We start from the raw sequence: 25,898 nt of genomic DNA, 5'->3' as shown, positions 1-25,898 counted from the left end.
TCCACGGGACCATGGAACGCATTAACAAGTTTTCCATACATCCTTATGGGGAAAAATACCTTGAAACCAAGCGCATTTTAAACTCAACGCCACTCCCAGAATCAATTGATGTTGAGTTTCAAGGTACCACTGTACAACAAAGTTATCTTTGAACCATAAACATACACTGATCAGCCATAACATTAAAATCACCTCATTGTTTCTACACTCACTGTCCATTTTATCAGCTCCACTTACCATATAGAAGCACTTTGTAGTCTACAATTACTGACTGTAGTCCAACAGACTGTAGTCTGTTTCTCTGCATGCTTTGTTAGCCCCCTTTCATGCTGTTCTTCAATGGTCAGGACTCTCCCAGGACCACCACAGAGTATTTATTATTTGGGTGGTGGATCATTCTCAGCACTGCAGTGACACTGACATGGTTTAAAATTTAAAATATCTGAATTTCTAATCAGCTTTTCTGGGCATTTTTTTTTACTGTATTTTAATGTCAGATGGTGATTAGGGACAGAGAACCATAGCAACAGCTCTCTAAATTGCACACTTTTACACACACACATTTTTATGAAAGAGATGTTACCTACATAGAGCTGCTATTTGTATTAAGTGGGTCAGGATTCTGTACCAAAGGCAACAGGAAGATACCAATTTCACAGGTGCAGCACTCAAAGCATAAAAGCGTTCTCTTTTTAAAAAATCTGTGAATGTCATATACAAATGTAGTCTTTTAAAATATTCTAAACTAACATGTTTCCATGTTAGGAAACATGTCCTACTTCTGGGCTACTTCCAGCTATTACAATTGTTATTATAGTAATTGTACATCAATCAGCCATAACATTAAAACCACCTCCTTGTTTCAAATCTCACTGCCCATTTTATCAGCTCCACTTACCATATAGGAGCACTTTGCAGTTCTACAATTACTGACTGTAGTCCATCTGTTTCTTCTATTGAAGAACAGCATGAAAGGGGGCTAACAAAGCATGCAGAGATGGACTACAGTCAGTAATTGTAGAACTACAAAGTGCTTCTATATGGTAAGAAGAGCTGATAAAATGGACAGTGAGTCTAGAAACAAGGAGGTGGTTTTAATGTTATGGCTGATAAGTGTATTTTCAGTAAGTCAATCTAAAAAGAGTTTAGCAAACCACAGTGGCATTTGGAACAGTGGCGAGTCCTCCCAGACTGGCCAGCCTAACAAAAATCCAAACATAGACAACACATCCGTTAACTCACTAAAGAACCCAGACAAACAGCAAAGGAACTCCAGGCTTTGCTCTCTTTTATATAATAAGGTTAGAGTTCAGGTGTGCACCATTAGAAAAGGGATTTGGCAAAAATTATTTTCGTATGACTGACATGTGTCAGTTTATATCTGATATCAGGATTATTGGCTTAGAGGTGGATGGGAACAAAGACCCATTGGAAAGGGAACAAACCCAGTTTAAATTGCATTAGCCAGTCTATATCTGTTTTCATTTATTTTTTATCAACTACTTTATTCTGGTCAGGGTCATGACAGATCCATTTCCACCAGGAAACCATGGGTGCAAGGTAAGAATACCCTTGACAGAGAGACAATCCATCACAGTGCTTTGACTACTCCCTACCCCCCATGCCACCTGGACAGACATAGCCAACCATGTCTGTGTAAATGCTGACAGCACCACTGAGACTCGAGACCGGTGCAACACCCAAGAGTATCTTGTCTGCAGTAATCATACACATGCTGTAGGTTCAGCAGACATTAAACATTGGACTATTTATTAAACTAGGACACTAAATTGTTGGATGACGCCAAGCAGGAAAACGCAGACTAGGAAAACTGTCAGTTTCTAGGACAGAGTAGCAGAGACATATTAAAAGCATATAAATAAGGGATTGAAAGAAACTATGAATAACCGAAATGAAGATTTGAAGTTTTGTTGAGCATCAGATGGTTTGGAAATGCTCTTTATGAAAGGTGTTGAAGTTCACTGTAAACAGCATCAACTGGCTGTGCTCACACACCCACACATTGGGCCAAGTACTGTCAGTCAAGACTATTCAGTGTTGCTGTAGAGACGTATTACTACTCATAAAAAGGCCAGAACTAATGTATACACTTATTTACTGCTGTAATCTAGGACCAAGTTATTTTGCCTAACAGAAAGCATGTTCACTACAAAGCCACAAGTGTGTAGATACTAGGGCTGGCGGTCCGATATTGGCCCAAATCACTGGATTGGATATCGGAAGGAAAAAAACGTGTAATCCGATCCGATACTGTTGCTTAATGTAAATAACATGATGTAAATAAGGCCATTGTTTGTGTGTAAAGCAAATAGCAACAAAGATCCGTTCCAACAGAGTGCCGTTTATTGCTACTCACTCTTGATGACATCATTAACATGTGCCACTGATCTACAACTCATCCGCAACAGCCATTTAGAAATTCACACACACTACACATCTACTTAAACTTTTAGCATTTAAAAAAAAATCTACTACTGCCACATCTAAAAACACTGTTTAAACACAATAAAAACCGCTTTATAAATGATAAATCACTCACCTGAGATAAAGAAAACATATCTTTTCCAGGCTTGGAGATCTCTCCCATCCTCAACGATTAATCCATTAGTGTTATGAAATAAAACAAACTACACTGTTTCCCATTTTTCTCTTCGAAATCCAGCAGGTTTTTTAATAAGCACGCTTTGGTTTTTAATAAACTAAAAACATGACAGAACTTTAACAGAAAATTTCAACTCTGAACCAATTCTAATTGGTCCATCGCGTTTGATTGACATCTACATCTTGTAGACACTTTTGTTAAACAAGCCAAAAATGCTGCTAAATGTTCTGTGTAAAAGTTCAAATAAAAACAGCAGTCTTGCAGAACTGTGATGTTGTAGGTTCTGTATTTATTCCAGTCTGAGCATTGTTATTTAGATAGCTAGTTTAACCATGGTGCATTGAGACATGTATTATTACTGCTTAGTTGTTCGAGAGGAAAAATTATGGTATCGGATTGGTATCGGTATCAGACATAAAAAAGTAGTATTGAGCCAGTCCTAGTAGATACCCATTTGAATTAGGCAGCTTCTTTAGGCGCACATACACAACATACACATATTACATAGATTTCGGAGTCCTGACAAGGTAAAGTATAAACTTTATGATTATATATTTATTTTATAAGTCACAATTATAGGCACACAAACTCTAACAAGACCAGTAACACAAACCGTTCATGTCTTGTATAAAAATAAGTAAACACGTCTTTAGTTTTCTTACTTGTGTGCTTCGAGTCATTGTCTTGCTGCATCACTCGACTTCTTTTCATCATGAGGCCATGGACATGGACAGCTGCTTTTACATTTTCTGTAAAATATTTAAATACACTTTTGAATTCATTGTTCTCTTAATGCAGGGCAGTTGTAGCCTAGTGTTTAAGGTACTGGGCTAGTAATCAGAAGATATCTGGTTCAAACCCCACCACTGCCAGGTTGCCACTGTCCTTAAGCAAGGCCCTTAACCTTCAATTTCTTAGACTGTATACTGTAAGTCCCTTTGGATAAAAGCGTCTGCTAAATGCTAAAATGTAAATGTAATGATCACAAGGGACCCAGTCCCTGAGGGTGCACCAAACAAAATGCTTCACAGTTGGGATAAGATTTGGGTGTTTGTGTGCAGCAGTCTTTTTTTTTTCTTCAAAGATAGCTTGTACCCTCTTCCAGCTTCCAGCCTTGAGGCTTGGTTCACACTAACCAGGTAGAACACCTGTGAAACCCACAAATCTAATTTCTTTAATTGAAACCAATTAGCATTTTGCCAATTAGCTCTAGAAGTCATTAACACAGAGATTCACTTGTATCTTCTTCATTCACTGAGGATGATCACTCATTGATGACATGATCAGTACAACTGTTGGTGTTATTACTTTAATTAGATTGTGTTTGTCTATAATTGTGACTTTGATAACAATCTGACTACATTCTATTAGTAATTAATGCAGAAATCTAGTTAATTCTAATAAAGTTTTCTTACTTTTTTGCATTTGTTAACTGTAGTTGTCCAAAAATGTGGAAATTGAAATTTCTTAATGCTCCACCTGGGAATCAAACCCAAGATCTTCTTGCTGTAAGGCGACAGTGTTACCCACCTAGCCACCGTATTGGTCACATTAAAGTTGGAAAAAGTTCTGAAATGATTCATCTTGGTCTAATTTTTTTACATCACAAACCCAGCATTTTAACAGGGGTGTGTAGACTTTGTCCACTGTGCCTAATTCGCTGTATTCACATACACCATACAGCCAGTTTGAGGAAACACGATCAAGTGCAAAGCCCCTAAAAGTGAAAGCTGTACCAGCAGTAAAAAGGAGAGTAACATATTACGGTGTGCTTGCTGTATCTTTGATCTTGTAGTAGTATTTTGTGCTCCTTAAATAGCCATGTTGATTACATTAAAATATCCATTCTGCTATCATATTTGCTTCTTTATTAAAATCCTAATGCTTTGTAACAGCCTAGCCATTTAGCCTCAGTCCTGGTACATTTGATTTGTACAACAAATGTCTGATATTGTTAACTACGTCTATTGTCTACCCTGACTTCCCATGTCAAAAGATCTACACCATCCTCCAATCTTTGCACTACCTCCAGGCTTCTCTTCTCTCTAATTGGTTTGGTACGTGCCAGCCAGCAGCTTGATATTCCTTAAGCAATCTTGCAGCTAGTAATGAGTTTTTGCTTCAGCTCTCCTCTGGGACCATTCCATACCAGCCAGCCCAGAGAGCATGAAGTGCTCTCAAGAAAAGGAAGCATTTAGGCTATAACACTGCCAATCTCCACTTAAACTCAACACATACAGGTAGCGAGGAGAGGAACCGTGAGACTGGCGCTGAATGAGCAGTCGGTTGCCCACCGGCACTGAAGGTCTCCTCAGGGTTCCTATTGATAGGATGCTGTCTGCAAAGAACTAGGGCTGTGCGATATGACTAAAAAACTCATATCTCGATATGCTTTAATACGATACGATATAATGTAAACTTAAAGTACAGTGGCAGACCACTGCTCGTATTTTACCCTATATTGTTTATAAGTTATCTTAAAAATGCAAAACATCTGATCAATTCTGACAGAATTACAGTGTTTATATTTTGTATTATTACAGGCTGTATTTGTATTCATATTGACAATATTTATATCAAACAAACCAGTAGAATCTCACATTTATGCTGTCCGTTTTACTTTAAATAAATGAGCATAAAAAAAAAGTTTATTTAATAATGCTTTGCTATCATTTCAAAATGAAAGTGCAAGTTAAACAACAGCACCGTGACCCAGATCAACTAAACAGCAGCATAAAATCTTAACTGCTGCTTACCTGAGCTTTTGTTCCTCAAATTGCGAATCAAATTTATGTCCGTGTGTTGTTCCATTAGAAATATAATCACCTTGTTTTTCTTCCTGTTTCCAGAATATTTCCAGAATATACAAATCCATTTTCAACTGTTTATCCTCCTGTAAGGTAAAAAGCTGAAACTGGTAATTCGTTCACTAAACTATCACTTATGCCTTTACAGCCAATCAAGAGGAAGATTGAAATCCCTCCCAAATTCTGAATTTGGAAGCTCTGAACAACGAATTAATCTCTTTCACAAATAAACTGATTCATTTGTGTGAGCAAAACTAATGAATCTTTACCATAGATAAGAGCACAGCTCCCTGATTCGATTCCAATGAGTAATTTGTTTGAAAAGAGTCGTTTTTGACGCTTTACTCAGTAATTCAGTTTGCATGTGTGTGCGTGCACGCACACACCCGCTCGTGCACTAGAGAAAGCATTATGCGCAGTGCTTGTGCTCTGTTTTAAATGTTCTCAAAAGGTAACCTGTGTATCCTAGACATACTCGATATATCGAATATGGCCATTTTTAACATTGTAAAAAGTACTATGGAATATATCGATATTCAAGATATACCCGCCCAGCCCTTCAAGGAACATAAGGAAGAGATAAGCAAAAACAACATGATGACAAGAACAGCTTTCTTAATAAAATAGTTTATTTTGGAATTCTGTTTTTTCTCATTTACAAAAAGAGGCTAATGCAAAATTACTTTGTTCGGATTCCTTCCACCAATAAATCACACAAATGTGTGAAAGTGATCAAATCTGGTAACATTTTTGTAATGACACAGCAAAAACTAAAAGACAGATGCAAGAAAAAATAACTTGTGAATATTTTAAATTATCTGTATAAATTACACATGAACATGAACTAAACAATTAATTAATCACAGTCAATGCTGAAAAAAGTATGTGAACCTTTACTTTTTTGAAAAGTGAGGTGTTCTAATGAGCAAGATGTGAGGTATGTTCTGGAGAGGTACTTCAATATTCAAATGGTATTGAAAAGCTCATTGTCATTTGTCCAAATACTTTTGACCACAGTGTAGTTCAGTCACAAGGCATAAGTAAATCATCAACATACAAAATGCTGGTCCTATGTTCACATTTCAACTCAGGCGTATTGCAACTCAACTGACATAAAAAAAATAAAAAAAAGGAAATCATAATAGCTTAGCATTAAAAGAGTAATATACACAGATCAGGCATAATACTATGACCACCTTCTTGTTTCTACACTCACTTACCATATAGAAGCACTTTGTAGTTCTACAATTACTGACTGTAGTCCATCTACATACATTTTCTACATACTTTTTTTAGCCTGCTTTCACCCTGTTCGTCAATGGTCAGGACCCCCACAGGACCACCACAGAGCAGGTATTATTTGGGTGGTGGATCATTTTCAGCACTGCAATGACACTGACTTGGTGCTGGTATGAGTGGATCAGACACAGCAGCGCTGCTGGAGTTTTTAAACACCTCACTGTCACTGCTGGACTGAAAATAGTCCACAAACCAAAAATATCCAGCCAACAGCGCCCCGTGGGCAGCGTCCTGTGACCACTGATGAAGGTCTAGAAGATGACCAACTCAAATAGCAGCAATAGATGAGCGATCGTCTGACTTTACAACGACAAGGTGGACCAACTAGGTAGGAGTGTCTAATAGAGTGGACAGTGAGTGGACACGGTATTTAAAAACAGATGATGGTAAGATCCACTCATACCAGCACAACACACACTAACACACCACCACCATGTCATTGTCACTGCAGTGCTGAGAATGATCCACCACCTAAATAATACCTGCTCTGTGGTGGCCCTGTGGGGGTCCTGACCACTGAAGAACAGGGTGAAAGCAGGTTAAAAAGGTATGTAGAGAAAAGTGCTTCTTTATGGTAAGTGGAGCTAATAAAATGGACAGTGAGTGTAGAAACAAGGGGGTGGTTTTAACGTTATGGCTGACTGGTGTATTTGCATAGAGTAAAGTACTATGATTTAGAAGCTACATTATTCCCAGAAAACAGGAACCTTTAACAGTATATCATTTAAGAACAAACAAGAACAAAACAAAAATTTTTCCCTCAGAATAAGGTCAGCATTTATCATAAATAGACTCATGCTGGCCTTTTCTAGCCCCTAATAAAAACAGTAAATGATAAATTCAGCTGCACATTGCTATTATGCAAATTTCAACATTAAAGCTAATCAAACTTTGCTTACAAATCACATTCTTATTCACATAATGTTCACACTTTGGATAACAGCAAAAATATCATTATATTTTGAACTTTACGGCTTATAATTTACTTTTCACAAACTTAAACAAATGTTAAAAAGTTACAAGGTTAATGGTCAATTCACCCTAATTTCTTTAGCTGTTACTTTTTATACAAAAAAACTATAGTTAAAGGTCTGTTATGATTTTTTGGGGCTCTACTTGTAGCCACAGCAGCTCCTGCGTCTTTAGTATCTGTTCCATTCACTATGCTCTGAGGTTTTCTTTTTGGCTGTTTCGTGAGTGGTGTGTATTTAGTTTGGGGGGTTATTTAGCTTGCATAATGAACACTATATGGACAAAAGTATTGGGACACCCCTTCTAATTATCATATGCATGTGTTTCAGCCACAACAATTGCTAACAGGTGTAATAAATTAATTATATGCTTTCCAACATACCAGCAACAGTTTAGGAAAGGCCTTTTTGGTGCAGTTTGACGTCATGTTTTACACTTTGGTTACGTTCATGACAGAAACGATAGTTACCCGTCACACAAGGTTGTATCGAACACAGTCATGGACAATTTTGGATCTCCGATTCACCTCACTTGCATGTCTTTGGACTGTCTGAGGAAACCGGAGCACACGGAGTAAACCCACGCAAACACGGGGAGAACATGCAAACTTCACACAGAAAGGACCCGGACCGCCCCACCTGGGGATCGCACCCAGGATCTTCCTGCTGTGAGGCGACAGTGCTACCCACCGAGCCGTCCATAAAAACATGAGGAAAAGCTTCAGTGGCCTACACCTAGCCCTGATCTCAGCTCCGCTTTGAAGGTTTGGAGGCAATTGAAGCTTTCTTGACCCATATCATATAAGACATACTTAAGTCTAGTCAGAAGCCCTCCAAAGGGTGGTTGTTATAGCTGAGATCACATAGAGGTCACTCTATTTTAATACCATCTGTTTTTGAAATAGGATGTCCAACAAACTCATGGTCAGGTGATTAAATACTTTTGGCCATATAGTGTATGTACGCCAAATCACAGCTAAATAACAAGAAAAAACAGTTTTAACTGAGTTTTAACCGGGGCACAATAGCTATAAACATTTTGTTGGTTGTATGTATAATGAAAGGTTAGTATTTTAATTTCCGAGAAAACACTAAAACTGACCTAGAAACATTATGCAAGCTTACCCCCAATTCAAAATAAATGAGCATACATGTCACAGTTAGGTACAAGTAGGATTTTAGATCTGATTCTCTGTTTGCATCGTCATATACTCTATTTACACCGATCAGCCATAACATTAAAACCACCTCCTTGTTTCTACAGTCACTGTCCATTTTATCAGCTCCACTTACCATATAGAAGCACTCTGTAGTTCTACAATTACTGACAGTAGTCCATCTGTTTCTCTGCATGCTTTCTCAGCCCTCTTTCATGCTGTTCTTCAATGGTCACGACTCTTCCAGGACCACTACAGAGCAGGTATTATTTAGGTGGTGGATCATTCTCAGCACTGCAGTGACACTGACATGGTGGTGGTGTGTTAGTGTGTGTTGTGCTGGTATGAGTGGATCAGACACAGCAATGCTGCTGGAGTTTTTAAACACCTCACTTCCACTGCTGGACTGAGAATAGTCCACCAACCAAAAATATATCCAGCCAACAGCGCCCCATGGACAGCGTCCTGTGACCACTTATGAAGGTCTAGAAGATGACCAACTCAAACAGCAGCAATAGATGAGCGATCGTCTCTGACTTTACAACAACAAGGTGGACCAACTAGGTAGGAGTGTCTAATAGAGTGCACAGTGAGTGGACACAGTATTTAAAAACTCCAGCAGCGCCACCACCATGTCAGTGTCACTGCAGTGCTGAGAATGATCCACCACCTAAATAATATCTACTCTGTGGTGGTCCTGACCATTGAAGAACAGGGTGAAAGCAGGTTAAAAAAGTATGTAGAGAAACAGATGGGACTACAGTCAGTAATTGTAGAACTACAAAGTGCTTCTATAAGGTACGTGGAGCTAATAAAATGGACAGTGAGTGTAAAAACAAGGAGGTGGTTTTAATGTTATGGCTGATCGGTGTATATAGTAGTCAAACTTGTCAAAGTACTTTTTCATTAATGGTATTCATACAGAATGACAAAGAGTCTAAACTGGAACCAGAACAGCCACAATTTGCTGTATACAAAACCATGTACTACTGTGAATAGTATGTCAAACTATTGCACAGTCAATGGTACAAAGTAAAAGTAGTTTTCACTTCCACACTGTGTTAACTATAGCCAAAACTATTAATCCAAGTGCATTAATTTGACCACTTTTTATGGTTTTAAGTTCAGGAGACCTTGAAGTCTTCACGGCACAGCAAATGGAGACAGGTCTTCTTCACAGAGCAGAGCTTGCAGCAGGGCAGATGTAACCATCACTCTGTTTAACCAACGTTGGGTCATTGATAAGACACTACAGTTATTTCACTTTCTTTCTTGTTTTCCTGGGCTTTGCTTTTTTCTTTCTCAAGCCTTTCAAGCAACAGTTGCACAGTCTTGGAGAAGGTAATCCGGGGATCGATGTCAGGAAGTGCAGGACAGTCACATTTATTGCGGAGCTCTAGAGCCTGCAGCAACAAAAGACAAGTAAACACACGTTATTAAGAACGTTGAACTTGAAATCACCTTTGAACTTAGCATCACCTTTGTATTGTGTAGATGGCAGAGATCATTGAAGTTTAATACCAGGTGGGTGGGTGGATGGATGGAGTGGACAAGTAAAGCATAGCTTAACAAAAACCCTCTTAGTTGGTATTCCTTTTTTACAAGCACATCTAATAGTCCACACATGATCTCTCAGCTCTCTCTGAGAAGAGTCTCATAGGGAATTAATAGAATAACTTTGTAACATGTTTGAGGTGCATAGCAATAGACAGTAAACCATTTAACTCAAAACTATCACTATAATAGGAAGCCAAGGAACATCCACACACTTGATCACATCCAAAAATTTTAAGCATTCAAGGGGTTTAGTAAAAGATTAAAATAACTAAAAGACAATGAAACCTCAGAATACATGTAATCAAAATACACCGATCTGCCATAACATTAAAACCACCTCCTTGTTTCTACACTCACTGTCCATTTTATCAGCTCCACTTACCTTATAGAAGCACTTTGTAGTTCTACAATTACTGACTGTAGTCCATCTGTTTCACTGCATGCTTTGTTAGCCCCCTTTCACAGCTGTTCTTCAATGGTCAGGACTCTCCCAGGACCACCACAGAGCAGGTATTATTTAGGTGGTGGGTCATTCTCAGCACTGCAGTGCAGTGACAATGACATGGTGGTGGTGTGTTGGTGTGTGTTAAAAAAGTATGCAGAGAAATAGATGGACTACAGTCAGTAATTGTAGAACTACAAAGTGCTTCTATATGGTAAGTGGAGCTGATAAAATGGACAGTGAGTGTAGAAACAAGGAGGTGGTTTTAATGTTATGGCTGATCGGTGTATACAGTGAGTGCACAGCAAGGATTTTGGGAATCTTTGTAACCTGTTTAACGTTACTAGACCAATGGAACATCAGGCTGAACTTGATGTGTGACTACTGCAAACCAAACAGATCTGTCTGTGGTGAGCTGAGGGGTACCGGGCAAAATGCTCAGTAAATGAAAACAAAAAAGCGGTGCTCAGAAGCAAAAAGAAAGGCATGAGCAGTCAGAGCAGTTGAATAAACTTCCTAAATTGGATGCTTATTGGATGCTTACTTCAAAAGCAGAAATATTACAGAGGAATTCGCTTCCAACATCAGTTCCCCTGTTCATTCGACTGAACGAGTTGAGCAGCAGTGTTTGTAGATGATTTCGCTGAGCACAAGGCACGCCGCATAAACTTCTGAGTGAGTATCTTTAATTCATTCTGATCAGCTATACATATATACACAGTATATGCACCGGGGCCCATGAGCTCCTATTTACGTCACTGTAAGCATTCATAAGTATTTAAGCCCCCTGGCTGCTATAAGAGCCCCCACTATTTAGAAAAGGCCTGGCTTGTAATTCTTTACAAATAAGTTCCATGTAGGTCAGGATTTTTGTCAATGGTAGTTCTTTCAAACTAAACTCAGGAAACCATTTCAATGGTTTTTACTTCGTGAACTGGGGCATTTCTTGGTAAATGGCCTTCCCCAAATCTGTTCTAATATGCTACAAGCAAACAATTATTCTCAACGTTTTTGTATGCTGTAGTTTTAAAAACCAATATGTTTAGCTCCAACCATCAGTAATAGACCCAGAACATCACGGCCCCTTCACCAAACTTGTACTATAGAGTAGCAGCCAACTGTAATTTTTTATCCACTAAAGCCAGATTTGCCCATCATAATAAAAAAAAAATAATAATAATAACAATGAATTTCCACAGCTAAAGGAAGGGGGTCTGGTAAGGAGCTGTTCTGCTTGCGACCTGGCAACAGGTCACCTTTCGTACCTTGTCAACACAATCAGATTAAAACCACTATGCTCTCATAACCTCTGATCTGCCAGGACTCAGACCTGAAGTCAAAACTGTGCATGCTTGCCATGATGACTCACTTTCACTGGACCAGTTAATAAGCCTCTCAATCGAGTTAGATAACCTACTCAGTACCAAAAATACTTCTCCTGATATGTCTATACCCATGTTTCAAATTCCTTCAACCAAGTAGAACTACAAAGTGCTCCTTATATGGTAAGTGGAGCTGATAACATTGACAGTGAGTGTAGAAAAAAGGAGGTGGTTTTAATGTTATGGCTGATCAGTGTAGTATTTACAGCAAAGTACTTTATACATGATATTTAGCTTGTTAAAGCTTTATTCAGAAAATTCCCCCCAGGAATATATCAGATGTTGCTCTTAACACAAACTCTATTCATTAGCCTGGGAGAGGGATGGATTTAGGGAGTGCATGGTTGTTTGAAGATTAGGCCATTAGGAAACTCTTATTCTGAATGGCTAAATACATGTAAAATGCACTTGATGTAAGAGGTGCTTGTATAAAGCTTATTGGGTAACATTAACCCAATAACATTGCCCTCTAGTTACAGAGGGACTGCTATAAGACTCTTATTTTGGACACTAAAAAGGAAATAAATTATGTCCATTACTTATCATCCTGTAATATGACAAGAAAAAAAATAATATGGAAAGCCAGCAATAATTACATCAACATTAACAGGACAGGGTTTTAGAGTTTTATTTAGTAAAGCTTAATTCTACTGGCAGTGCCAAAATATGTCAACTGCCATGTACAATATGTTTTGATCTGGTTAGGAATGAGAATGACTAAAAGCACTACTGAAATGGTTTCAAATAAAAATAGCTGATTTCTTAAAGTGGCCAAATAATATAGCCCTAATCTTAATCCTTTTAGCAAAACCTTAAAATTGGCTTACCACTGCTTCCCAGCTAGCCTGCCAGTTCATTTTGCACAACATGGTGCAAACTCTAAGACCCAAAAGAATTCTGCTTAAAATAGAAAAAAACATATCTCAACCAAGTACTAAACAAGCAGGATATACACCGATCAGCCATAACATTAAAACCACCTCCTTGTTTCTACACTCACTGTCCATTTTATCAGCTCCACTTACCATGTAGAAGCACTTCGTACTTCTACAATTACTGACTGTAGTCCATCTGTTTCTCTACGTACTTTAACCTGCTTTCACCCTGTTCTTCAATGGTCAGGACCGCCACAAGACCACCACAGAGCAGGTATTATTTGGGTGGCGGATGATTCTCAGCACTGCAGTGACACTGACATGGTGGTGGTGTGTTAGTGTGTGTTGTGCTGGTATGAGTGGATCAGACACAGCAGGCCTGCTGGAGTTTTTAAATACCGTGTCCACTCACTGTCCACTCTATTAGACACTCCTACCTAGTTGGTCCACCTTGTAGATGTAAAGTCAGAGACAATTGCTCATCTCTTGCTGCTATTTGAGTTGGTCATCTTCTAGACTTTCATCAGTGGTCACAGGACGCTGCCCACGGGGCGCTGTTGGCTGGATATATTTTTGGTTGGTGGACTATTCTCAGTCCAGCAGTGACAGTGAGGTGTTTAAAAACTCCATCAGCACTGCTGTGTCTTATCCACTCATACCAGCACAACACACACTAACACCACCATGTCAGTGTCACTGCAGTGCTGAGAATCATCCACCAACCAAAAAATACCTACTCCTTAGTGGTCTTGTGGGGGTCCTGACCATTGAAGAACAGGGTGAAAGCAGGCTAAAAAAAAAGGTATGTAGAGAAACAGATGGACTACAGTCAGTAATTGTACAACTACAAAGTGCTTCTATATGGTCAGTGAAGCCAATAAAATGGACAATGTGTGTAGAAACCAGGAGTCAGCATGGACACCCTGACTGGTCTGCGGCTATGCAGTCCCATACGCAACAAACTATGATGCACTGTGTATTCTGACATCTTTCTATCGGAACCAGCATTAACTTCTTCAGCAATCTGAGCTACAGTAGCTCATCTGTTAGATTGAAGCACGTGGGCCAGCCTTCGCTCCCCAAGTGCATCAATGAGCCTTGGCCGCCCATGACTCTGTTGCCGGTTTACCACTGTTCCTTCCTTGGTCCACTTTTGATAGATACTGACCCCTGCAGACCGGGAACACCCCACAAGAGCTGCAGTTTTGAAGATGCTCTGACCCAGTCGTCTAGCCATCACAATTTGGCCCTTGTCAAACTCGCTCAAATCCTTACGCTTGCCCATTTTTCCTGCTTCTAACACATCAACTTTGAGGATAAAATGTTCACTTGCTGCCTTATATATCCCCCCCACCAACAGGTGCCGTGATGAAGAGATAATCAGTGTTATTCACTTCACCTTTCAGTGGTCATAATGTTATGCCTAGTCGGTGTATATATATATATATATACACACACACAAATATATAAGTGTGTGTGTAGTCACAGGCGTAGTGAGCTAGTGAGTGTTGACTGTGGAGGACATTAATGCTAAGGAACACACAAAGTCACACATCACAGATTCCACAAAATGGTTCTCTAATATATGATGCTAAGTAGTAAAGGTGCTGGGAAATGTGCCGTACGGGGAGTATAAGTGTGTGTGTGAGTGTGAGTGTGAGTGAACGACAGAGAGAGAGTGTGTTAGTCACACACATGGGCTTACTTAACCTTCAGTGTGAACCTGTAGCAGTGAGTGAAAGAGTCCTGCCTGCATACTGGCACTAAGGTGCCACAAACTCGGAAGGAACAGATGGTAAAGATGTTATTTGTCCGTTAATTGTGTGTGTGAGTGTGTGTGTTGAATTATTTCAGTGTCTCAATATCTATTGAGAAGTACAATGATTTGCATGAGTGTTTAGCACCATTGAACCACACACAACTTTAAACTGAATGACCCTGACTACACAACATTAAGTTCATTATAATTATCTAGAACCAAAAAATATTAAAGTTGTAATTGCACTACAACGCTGATGCGCCAAAACATTGGAATCCTGGCTCTGATCTGCTGAAACATAGACTCTACAAGACATCTGAAAAGGTCCTGTAGTATCTGGTCCCAGGACATACACGGTCCTTTCAAGGTGGATCGTCCTACAGTGCAACATGGTGTCATTGTGTCCACGACACAGGTAAACGATGCACCGCTGATCTTGGATGTCAACCTGTCTGCAATTCATGGCTTGTCCCGCCTTACACCACTGTCGGTGGGTATTCACCATGGCCCATGAGCACCTCTTGCTTTTTGGGAGATACTTCAATCCACTTGTCTAGCCATAACAACTGGACCCTTATCAAAGTTAATCAGGTCTTTATGCCTGATCATACATGTGCTGCATTCAACACTTGTCCGACGAGGAACAACCCTCAGCCCAGTCTGACCGTGCCATATTAAGCATTGCCATGTTTTGGCTCACTGATGTATACTTACAGTTTTTATGTATTGGCAGCATAGAACACTTTTTGGGCTGATATGATGAAACTCACATACCCACTATTCCCATTTTCTCCAAATTTGGCGTGGTCAGTTTGTCTTTCGGCTGCTGGGGGATCCCTGATAGCAGTTATATAGCAGGTATATTGCTTCTCACGCCTCCTCCAACCCGCGCGCAGCCCTTAGCGGAACCCTTTTTCACCTATGCATTCTGCACAGGAGTGCATACATTCTGCCATTCTGCTTCTCTATCTGCTTGTCAAGGTCCTTACACAGCGTTTGAACACCCCACCCACATAGTCCGGTCATCCCGCCCTTAGTGCAGGCACTGTTATTTATGCCTGCCAGGTGCCGTCCAGCCAACTGGTGGCAATGCTGAGTAGTTCAGAATCTCGGCTCTGGTGTGCTAGCGGAATAGGCCGCTGCGCCACCTGGGCGCCTCCCATGGTAATCTTGTAAACAATACTGCACATTATTGTATATGAAAAAAATGACCATATATGGTGATTAATAGTCTTGTATAGTGTTTGATCTCTAGTTCAGGCTTGATCTTTAGTAGTTGGCCATATTCATTCTGCTAACGCTAGTATAACCTTGCAAATACGAATACTACAAGCTTTAAAAGGTGCAAAGCAAAATATGATAATGATAAAGGAATGGTAAAGGGTTTCAACTGCTTGGGAAGTATTTTTTTCTCACTTTAGTCTTTTACATTTTTGCTGCTCGACCCACCTTCACCTCTGATCATATGATAAATCCTAAAGGCAAGTATCCAACCTAAACATCCTACTAAAACTGTTAGCAGCTCAAGCACAACCACCAGCTCGGATGAGCAAGGCAGGAAGACGATTACATTTACATTTACATTTTTGGCATTTGGTGGTGGTGGGGTTTGAACCGGCAACCTTTTGATTACTAGTCCAGTACCTTAACCACTGAGCTATCACTGCCCGATTAAAAAACAAATGCCAGGCGCCCAGGTGGAGCAGCGGGATATTCCGCTACCACACCAGCGTCGAGATTCTGAAGTCCTCGGTTTGAAACTCGGCATTGCCACCGGTCGGCTGAGTCCCATCTAGTGCGCATAATTGGCAGCGCCCGCAGCAGACACTAATTGGCAACCATATCTGCAGGGGGGGACGGAACTATGTGTGGGTGGGATCTTTATACGCTGTGTAAGGACCCTGATTGGCGGAAGAGATGCCTGTGCAGAATGCAGGGACGAGAAGAGGAGGGCTGTGCACGTGTCGGAAGAGGCGGGTACAGCGACGTGCTCTCCTCGGATGCAATCGGGTATCCCTCAGCAGTGGAAGACAAATTGAGGAAATGCATTAATGCCTGTTTAAGGGGAAATACTGAAGAGGCATAATGTAAAGCAGTCACTGAAGGGATAGTGGACATGGATAGAAGGAAAATAACTCTCCTGAAAGCATATTCTGAACAATACCTTCTCAAATTACATTACTTAGATTCTGTGACAGCCCAAACCTTTTAGATAAAGCTCATGGAAGCATAAGCAAGTATAAATATGTACATGTTTTAGGATATGAGAGAGAAATGTAAGCCATTCCTGTAAGGAGTGTTTTCAAAAGCCTAAATATCCAATCTATATGAAACTAAAAAGCAGCACACAATCCCTTTCAGTCGGTTTGTGTAAACTCTAGGGAGGCAGGGTGGTCTCTAGATGCCTTGTTAGTGTGGGTCCACCTCAGACAGACCTGTAAGCTCCACACACCATTTTTGACAGCTCCTCCTTGCACCAGGAGGTTTAAAATGAAATGACATTGAAAGGTAATGGTGCATTTGTATTACAATTTCTATAAAGAAAAGCAAAGGCATTTTGTCAAGATATTTAACTGCTTCAGAGGATGCTTTGCTGGGATACTTAGCACGGTTCAGTTTTAGCGGCTGGTTTGTATATTTAATTTTATATGCTAATAAAAATCTAAAGGCACATTGTTTACAACTGTAGATAAATTAATGTTGCAGAAGGTTGTAAACTAGCAGGTCTAATGTAAACAAGCAGACCCATCTCTGTGTTTTTGAGATGCCATTTCTTCAGCTGTATTATACACTTGCCTGATTAAATTGTTTTAATATTTTACCTATTTGCAATAGTAAATAAGATTTACAGTAATAAATGCTGACAAGTGCACCCTCATACACGATTGTAAGTATACAATACTATACACCGATTAACCATAACATTAAAACCCCCACCTTATTTCTACTCTCACTGTTTATTTTATTAGCTCCACTTACCATATAGAAGCACTTCTAGTTCTACAATTGCTGACTGTAATCTATCTATTTCTTTACATACTTTTTTAGCCTGCATTCACCCTGTTCCTCAATGGTCAGGACTCTCCCAGGACCACTACAGAGTTGGTATTACTTGGGTGGTGGGTCATTCTCAGCACTGCAGTGACACTGACATGGTGGTGGTGTGTTAGTGTGTGTTGTGCTGGTATGAGTGGATAAGACACAGCAATGCTGGACTGAGAATAGTCCACCAACCAAAAACATCCAGCCAACAGCACCCCGTGGGCAGCGTCCTGTGACCACTGATAGAGATCTCAAAGATGACCAACTCAAACAGCAGCAATAAACGAGCGATCATCTCTTGTGACTTTACATCTACAAGGTGGACCAACTAGGTAGGAGTGTCTAATAGAGTGGACAGTGAGTGGACACGGTATTTAAAAACTCCAGCAGCGCTGCTGTGTCTGATCCACTCATACCAGCACAACACGCACTAACACACCATCAACCATGTCATTGTCAATGCAGTGCTGAGAATCATCCACCTCCTAAATAATACCTGCTCTGTGGTGGTCCTGTGGGGGTCCTGACCATTGAAGAACAGCATGAAAGGGGGCTAACAAAGCATGCAGAGAAACAGATGGACTACAGTCAGTAATTGTAGAACTACAAAGTGCTTCTATATGGTAAGTTGAGCTGATAAAATGGACAGTGAGTGTAGAAACAAGGGGAGGTATTAATGTTATGGCTGATCGGTGTACGTCTAGTGCCCTCATATGTAAGTATTTTCTCTTGTTATTAAGTCAATGTAATTATTTCAGCTGGTTGGTTTTGTTCAATTGTTTAAATCTCTTATTTGTAAAATTTCCAATAAGTCACTGTTTTCAGGAAGCAATACAGGCTGGTGAGAAAATAATGTTTCTATTTCTAGGATGTTTGTGTGTGCGCTACCACCAGGAAATGTGTAAGAGGTGCAAGTCTATGTGGACCTTACCTCTGGGACAAGGCGTTCAAGGTGTGTGGAGCGATTGCGATGAGATGGGTGGGTGGAAAGCCACTCAGGGATGGTGGGCTCTCCACTCAATATATCATTTAACTCCATCATCTGCCAAAACACTTGTGCAGCTCTCACATCTGCACAGGCCTAAGAGAGGGACAGAGTAAACGTAAAGTTAACCCACAAACATAAGAGCCGAGCATTATCAACCTGAATGAGTTATATGTTCTAAATAACGTATTACTGAACAGGGAGACTAACACTCAAGGGGGTGGGCTAACAGCATCAGCTCAGAGCTCGGGGCTTACAGTCAGAAGGTTGAGGATTCAAATCCCAGCTTCACCAATCAAGAGCAAGAACAAGAGTTTTAACCCTCTCTGATCCAGAAGTGACCCAGGCCTGTGACTTTCAACATAGTGGAATATGCAAAGTAAACAAATTCAACAGTACTATTCAGAAATCCTCTTCTTTAAAAGGACTGTGTAAAGGCTGGACTTGTGACAGCAGTACAGCTCTGGCTGGCACAGAAAACATGCCACAGCCTACCAACATGTGTGTGAACACTGCCATCTAAAGAGGACAGTGGATATTGCCTTTATTAGTAATACAATATTCTGTTCACATAGCACTAATAGCAAATTACATGAGAGATTCACTTTACTTACAGAATTATCAAGACTACTTCAGTCATTACATCAATCATGCCAACTGCAGAATTATTAGCACCCTTGATAAAGGTGGATGAAAGAGGTCCTGAATAAAGCGTGGATAAATTATATCCAAAATATCATAACTAACTAAAGGACAAAATCACAAACTTTATTTAACTGACAAAACTACAAAGACCAACTTAATTGTATTATGTAAATATAAACAAATTTAAAACTTGATGCCTGCAACACTAAAATATGAGGCGTATCACCTTTTCTATCAATTACACTTTTTAATAGTTTGAGGGTGGAATTTTTCCCCATTCTTGCTCGATACAAGACGTCACGTTTTTTTAATTGATAATAAGCCATAAATTTTCAATAGGAAACAGGTCTGGACTGCAGGCAAGCCAGACAAGCAGACACACTCAGTGTCTATAAGGCCACATTGTTGTAACAAGTGCAAAAGGAGGCCCTGCAATTAAATTGCTGAAATAACCATGGACTTCGCGGGGACATCGCCTTGATGGCAGCCTATGTCTCTAAAATTCCATTATACATCTCGGCATCAGTGGTACCTTCACACAGAATGCAAATTATCCATGTTGTGGGGACTTATGCTCTGCCGTACTGTGATAGATAGTGGCTTTTGAACTTTTCACTGATAAGTGTTTTTTTTTTTCTTTTTCCTTTGGCACCAAGAACTCCTGTTTTTAAATGTCTCTTTTCTTTTTACAATATTGTGCTCAGTAGATGGTGAAAGACTGGGGGCCATCTAGCAGGCATAATTGGCAGTGCCTGCAGCAGACACGTTTCTGCTAGGACGGGATGACTATGTGGGTGGGGTCTTCAAACACTGTGAAAGGACCCTGATTAACAGAGATAGAGGTGCCTGTGGAGAATGCATGGGTGAAAAAGGGTTCTGCTAAGGGCTGTGTGCGGGTCGGAGGAGGCGTGAGCAGCAATATACCCTCCTCAACTGCAATCAGGGATCCCCCAGCAGCGTAAGACAAATTGACTACGCTAAATTGGGGGGAAATGGGAGATGATGCATAAGTAAAATAAATGTAGCTTAAATATAATTCTATTTTTATAGAATGTTAAAAATGCTTAGTGTTATTATCTTGTCCAAGGGTGCAATAATTCTAGAACTGACTGAATACATTGCATTAGTAAGTGTTGATGTTTTGAGTACCTTTGCAGCCAGCTTCATTCCAACCTCATCAGCCTCTGCTTCCAGCTTTCTACTGAAGGGCCGGTCGAACATGAACTACAATAGATCCATAAACAACATTCACTCAGTACTCTACAAGCTATTAACATATTTTAAGATTAACATATTTTTAGTTCATGCCCATTGTTAATAGATTATTTGTTTTATTTGTTAAAAATGTTGCAATAAGGTAAATTGTTAAAATGAGTGTAACAAATTCATTTTCATATTCATTTCATAACACTTATCTATTATATGTTTCAACTTAAGGTAATTAAATGGTACAAAATTGTATTAGTTTTATAATTTTATTGATAGCAAATTCTGGTAGAAGACTTTTGGATATGGTCAGCAGAAAACTATGCCTGGAAATAGTAATCAAATAGTGCAATAAACATAAAATATACTGTGAAAGAGAAAGCTTTTATATAGTAGTATATAGTGGAAAAAGGGGTTCAGTAAAATCTAGACTGAGTTATACTGCAATTAAAACTGTAATTTAAACCGCCAACGACTTAATATAAATGATTAAACTGAAAATTTAAAACAATAGCAAAGCTATTTTATTTTAAACTGTTAAAGGAGTCGGTGGCAAAACTCAGCAAGACTACAACTATTACTACATAAATAAAGCATATAAAACAAGAAGCATTTACTATAAAAGTGAATAGGCTTAGTCTGGAGACATTATTCACTTAAGCACTTTATAAACATAAAGTTCAGAATCATTATGAAGACAATATTGCCTACTGGATCTAAAATGTTTTAGAGTTTGCATCACTGGCTTTTAATTAAAACCAAAATGTCAAAAGAAATCGTAAACATTTGCAAACTAGCTAAATAATGTAACACAATCAACAATCAATAGTTGTTTTTAATTATTGAACACATTAAGTAATGATTCACAGTCCAGGTATGTCAACTTATGCAAACTTTGGGGCTATCTACCAGTCAGATGTTAATAAAATGAGATTGAAAATGCTGGTTATCTCATAAAACTAAGTTTAAAACTGTTGTACTCAGGTATAGAAATGTGGTTTTATAATTCATAAACACATTTATGTTCCAAAGAGTTGGGGGTTTAACAATTACAATAAGACAATTCTCAGTAGGACACCACAGTAGGGTCATTCCTGGGATTGGGTGCCTTTTGGACCTTAGAACTTTTTGAAAATGAAACACTGTTTTAATTTGTTTTTCATGTTTTATTATAAAAAGGACATGTTATACTTTTCCAAACTAATATTGGTCAAGCTCAATTACACATGCACCTCATATACACTGTGACGTCCACCCTGTTACGTATTCGGTTGTAAAAGGGTGGACCATTACAGGGTGGACATTCTAACATAAAATTAGCCATTAGCTAGCGAGTGAGCAAAACCATGCTAGCATAAAAGTGAATTCAGACAAAGAATTCTCCGCTTTTTAGTATGATTATTTTTAAAATGGGTGGACATGTTATGGTTGACCATATAAGACTTTTAGGATAAATGTGGAAAAATAACATTAAAATGAGGAGTTAGCCAATCATCTTCCACAGTTGTTTTCCCTCCAAAAAGATCATGTGAGCTCCAGGAAATGATGTCAGTATGTAAAACAGTTCTTTATTTTAAGAGACAGTAGTAAGAAATAACAGGGTGGACAGCAACTTGAGGGACGTGTGAAAAACCCTTATAATCAGCAATAAAAGAAAAAAAAATCCAGGGTTTAGAGGGACTTAAGCAAATCTTTTAAACAGTATTGAAAGACAGATAATTTCATGATTAAACCTCATATATCCATCACTAAATCTGAATGTACAGCACTGGGGACATGGGAAAACCTCTGGTATCTAAGAGATAAAAACAGTATGTATACAGTCATTTTATGTTGGGGGGGGGGGGGGGGGGGGTAGAAAACACTGTGTTTAGTATTTGAAAGTGTTAATTATTCAGTAAGATGTTTAGAAATTGTATTGTTTAAAATGTACTAAATAAATGCAATGATCAGTCCTGGGGACATAAAAAGCACCGAATTGTAGGAATGACAGTAATAAACAATTGAGCTCACTCAACCTGACCCTCCTGAACCTAGCACTCCTCAACGGAACTTAATAAAAGTTGTTGATGTGACTTTGACCAAAATCACACAAGGTATTCAATAACTGAATATCAAAAACAGGCAGAGGACAGACTTTTGTCCTGCTAAAGTGCTCTTTCGTGTCAACTGTCCATGCCTGAAAACCCAAAGTGGTCTAATGTTTCTCCATACTGCAGTGCAGCAGTCCCCAACCTTTTCTGCACCAAGGACCAGTTTAATATAAGATATAATTTCACGGACCGGCAGGGGTGGGGCGATTTAAAATAGAATAACTATAGAATGGGGGGACACCATAGCACACCAGCACAGAGATTCTGAACTCCTCGGTTCGAAACTCGGTGTTGCCACCGGTCCGCTGGGCATCATCTAGCAGGCATAATTGGCAGTGCCTGCAGCAGACACGTTTCTGCTAGGGCGGGATGACCGGATTATGTGGGTGGGGTTCAAAAGCTGTGTAAGGACCCTGATTAGCAGACAGAGAGGTGCCTGGGTGAAAAAGGGTTCCGCTGCGCGTGGGTCGTCGGAGGCATGAGCAGCAATATACCCACCTCGACAGCAATCAGGGATCCCCCAGCAGCGGAAGACAAATTGACTACGCTAAATTGGGAGAAAATGGGAGAAAATGCATTAAAAAATAGAAAAGAAAAAAAATAGATTGGAAAATCAGTGCGAGTCCTGAGCTTTTTTAGCTGCTACAAGACGCTGCTCCCACCTAGTGGTAATTGGGGACAAAAACACCCGAGTACTCGAAATGTAATTTCTCTTGTAGAATCTCTTTATTCTTTCTGTGCGGCCAGTTAATAAATGACCCATGGATTGGTACCGATCCGCGGCTTGGTGGTTGGGGACCACTGCTGTAGTGCAAATCTAATCAGTACCGACAAGACATAAAAAGCCCTGCTAAAGTACTGAATGTGTGTTATTACTAAACCACAAATATTACTGCACACATAAGGGTGATTCCAAATGTTTCACAAAATCTGGCTTGCAATTACAGATCTGTATACTTTAACAAAACCTTACCTGGACTAGTCTGCCTTGTACCCAGTGTCCCAACACAGCAAGACTGTCCCGAGGGCAGACCGCCCAAATCATTGTCAACAGGAATATAGACAACAAATCCACCATATGAGAGAGACTGGCCTGCTCAGCCTGAGAGAGGAAGAATAAAGTACATTTTTATTATTAATCATTCATTGGACAAGCCAACTGTGTGCAATCATTTGTCAAAAGAAAATAAATGAACAATTTAGAATACACTACATAGCTAAAAGTATGTTTTGTGACATTAGTTTGGAGAAGTCCTTTACTTATTGTACAATGACTGTGTCCCTGAGCTCAGAGCGAGGTCCGTAAAAACATGGGTTGACAAGTTTGGTGAAGAGGACAGCTTGGCAAATGCTATTTTTTATCCAGACTGTCATTGTAAGAAACAAAACCTGATCTTTAGAGGCATAGATGAATGCCAGTGGCCTGCACAAAGCCCTGACCTTAACCCCATGAAACACCTTGGGATGAATTGGACCAATGATTGACAACCAGGCCTTCTCATCCAACATCAGTGCCTGACCTTATAAATGTTCAGAACAGACAGAAGTTCCCTCAGACATACTTTACAATCTTGTAGAAAGCCTTTCTACGTAGAACAGTGAAGGCTGTTAAAAGCCACAAAGCAGGAACAGGGGGTGACTGAAAACTCCACATTATATCCCACAGGTTTGGAAAAGGATGCTGAATGAGATGGATTATTAATACGACAGAATAAAAATAAAACTACGCACATTAAGGCATGTAATAGCACAATTAGATAGACTCTTCTCTTTGAGTGGCTCAGCATTTGCAAAATGTACCGCAATGCAGATGGCACTGAAACTCTATATTACCTGCAGGAGTCATCAGAACAATCCCATTCTCAGCCTGCAATATCAGAAAGAATACGAGCCCCTTTCTACCTGCCAGTCTAATATCACCCAGCCATTTCATTCCAAGCAGCCAGGCCATCAAAGTCCATAACATGCACTTCACTGTGTCTCCGAGCTGATGAATATGACGCTCGTCTCATAAAGATCTACTCTCTCTCTCTCTTCTGTATTCCATCATACACACATCCTGAAGGTGCACATTTAGAGGCAGATAGCGATCTGCGGTCTTTATATGACTGACAGGGTTATAATACAATGGCACTCATTGCTAAACCAGTGCTTGAGAACAGTAATAAGATGTTTTATAGTCTTTGGCATGCAACTTTTTACGCAGTGCTAGGAGAGTGACAGTTTGGTATAATGAATAAATATGAGAAGGCTATGCAAGAAATTACCTATTTATATACTAGAAGTTAAATGATTTGTCCAAAGAGAAGGAGAATATTTGAGAAACCATGTTTATTTTTCAATTTTGCTTTAATATTGTGCCATTGCAAGTAATTATTGTAATATACACCTATCAGCCATAACATTAAAACCACCTCCTTGTTTCTTTACTCACTGTCCATTTTATCAGCTCAACTTACCATATACAAGCACTTTGTAGTTCTACAATTACTGACTGCTGTCCATCTGTTTCTCTGCATGCTTTGTTAGCCCCCTTTCATGCTGTTCTTCAATGGTCAGGACTCTCCCAGCACCACCACAGAGTAGGTATTTTTTGGGTGGTGGATCATTCTCAGCACTGCAGTGACACTGATATTATGATGGTGTGTTAGTGTGTGTTGTGCTGGTATGATCAGACACAGCATCGCTGCTGGAGTTTTTAAACACCTCACTGTCACTGCTGGACTAAGAATAGTTCACCAACCAAAAATATCCAGCCAACAGCGCCCTGTGGGCAGCGTCCTGTGACCACTGATTAAGGTCTAGCAGATGACCAACTCAAACAGCAGCAATAGATGAGCGATCGTCTCTGACTTTACATCTACAAGGTGGACCAACTAGGCAGGAGTGTCTAATAGAGTGGACAGTGAGTGGACACGGTATTTAAAAACTCATTGCACTCATTGCAGCATTGCAGTGTCTGACCACCACCATGTCAGTGTCACTACAGTGCTGAGAATGATCCACCACCATAATATTACCTACTCTGTGGTGGTCCTGGGAGAGTACTGACCAT

At 39.7% G+C, this 25,898-nt stretch overlaps 1 protein-coding gene across 1 annotated transcript in view; it reads right to left on the bottom strand.

Moving 5' to 3' along the window:
• Positions 1-9,923: 9,923 nt before the first annotated feature.
• oma1 (OMA1 zinc metallopeptidase) overlaps positions 9,924-25,898 on the bottom strand; it is a 35,218-nt gene continuing 19,243 nt past the window's right edge. The window contains exons 7-10 of the mRNA XM_063002496.1: positions 23,817-23,945; positions 20,694-20,768; positions 18,846-18,995; positions 9,924-10,260 (exon numbers count right to left, since the gene is read on the bottom strand). Coding sequence (XP_062858566.1) covers positions 10,093-10,260; positions 18,846-18,995; positions 20,694-20,768; positions 23,817-23,945 — 522 coding nt within the window. The 3' untranslated portion in view covers positions 9,924-10,092. The remainder of the gene's footprint in view (positions 10,261-18,845; positions 18,996-20,693; positions 20,769-23,816; positions 23,946-25,898) is intronic.

Source organism: Trichomycterus rosablanca, chromosome 9, assembly GCF_030014385.1.
Source record: "Trichomycterus rosablanca isolate fTriRos1 chromosome 9, fTriRos1.hap1, whole genome shotgun sequence".
Classification (NCBI taxonomy): Eukaryota; Metazoa; Chordata; class Actinopteri; order Siluriformes; family Trichomycteridae; genus Trichomycterus; species Trichomycterus rosablanca.
The sequence above is the reverse complement of the archived record's forward strand: the minus strand, read 5'-3'. Positions and strand labels throughout refer to the sequence as shown.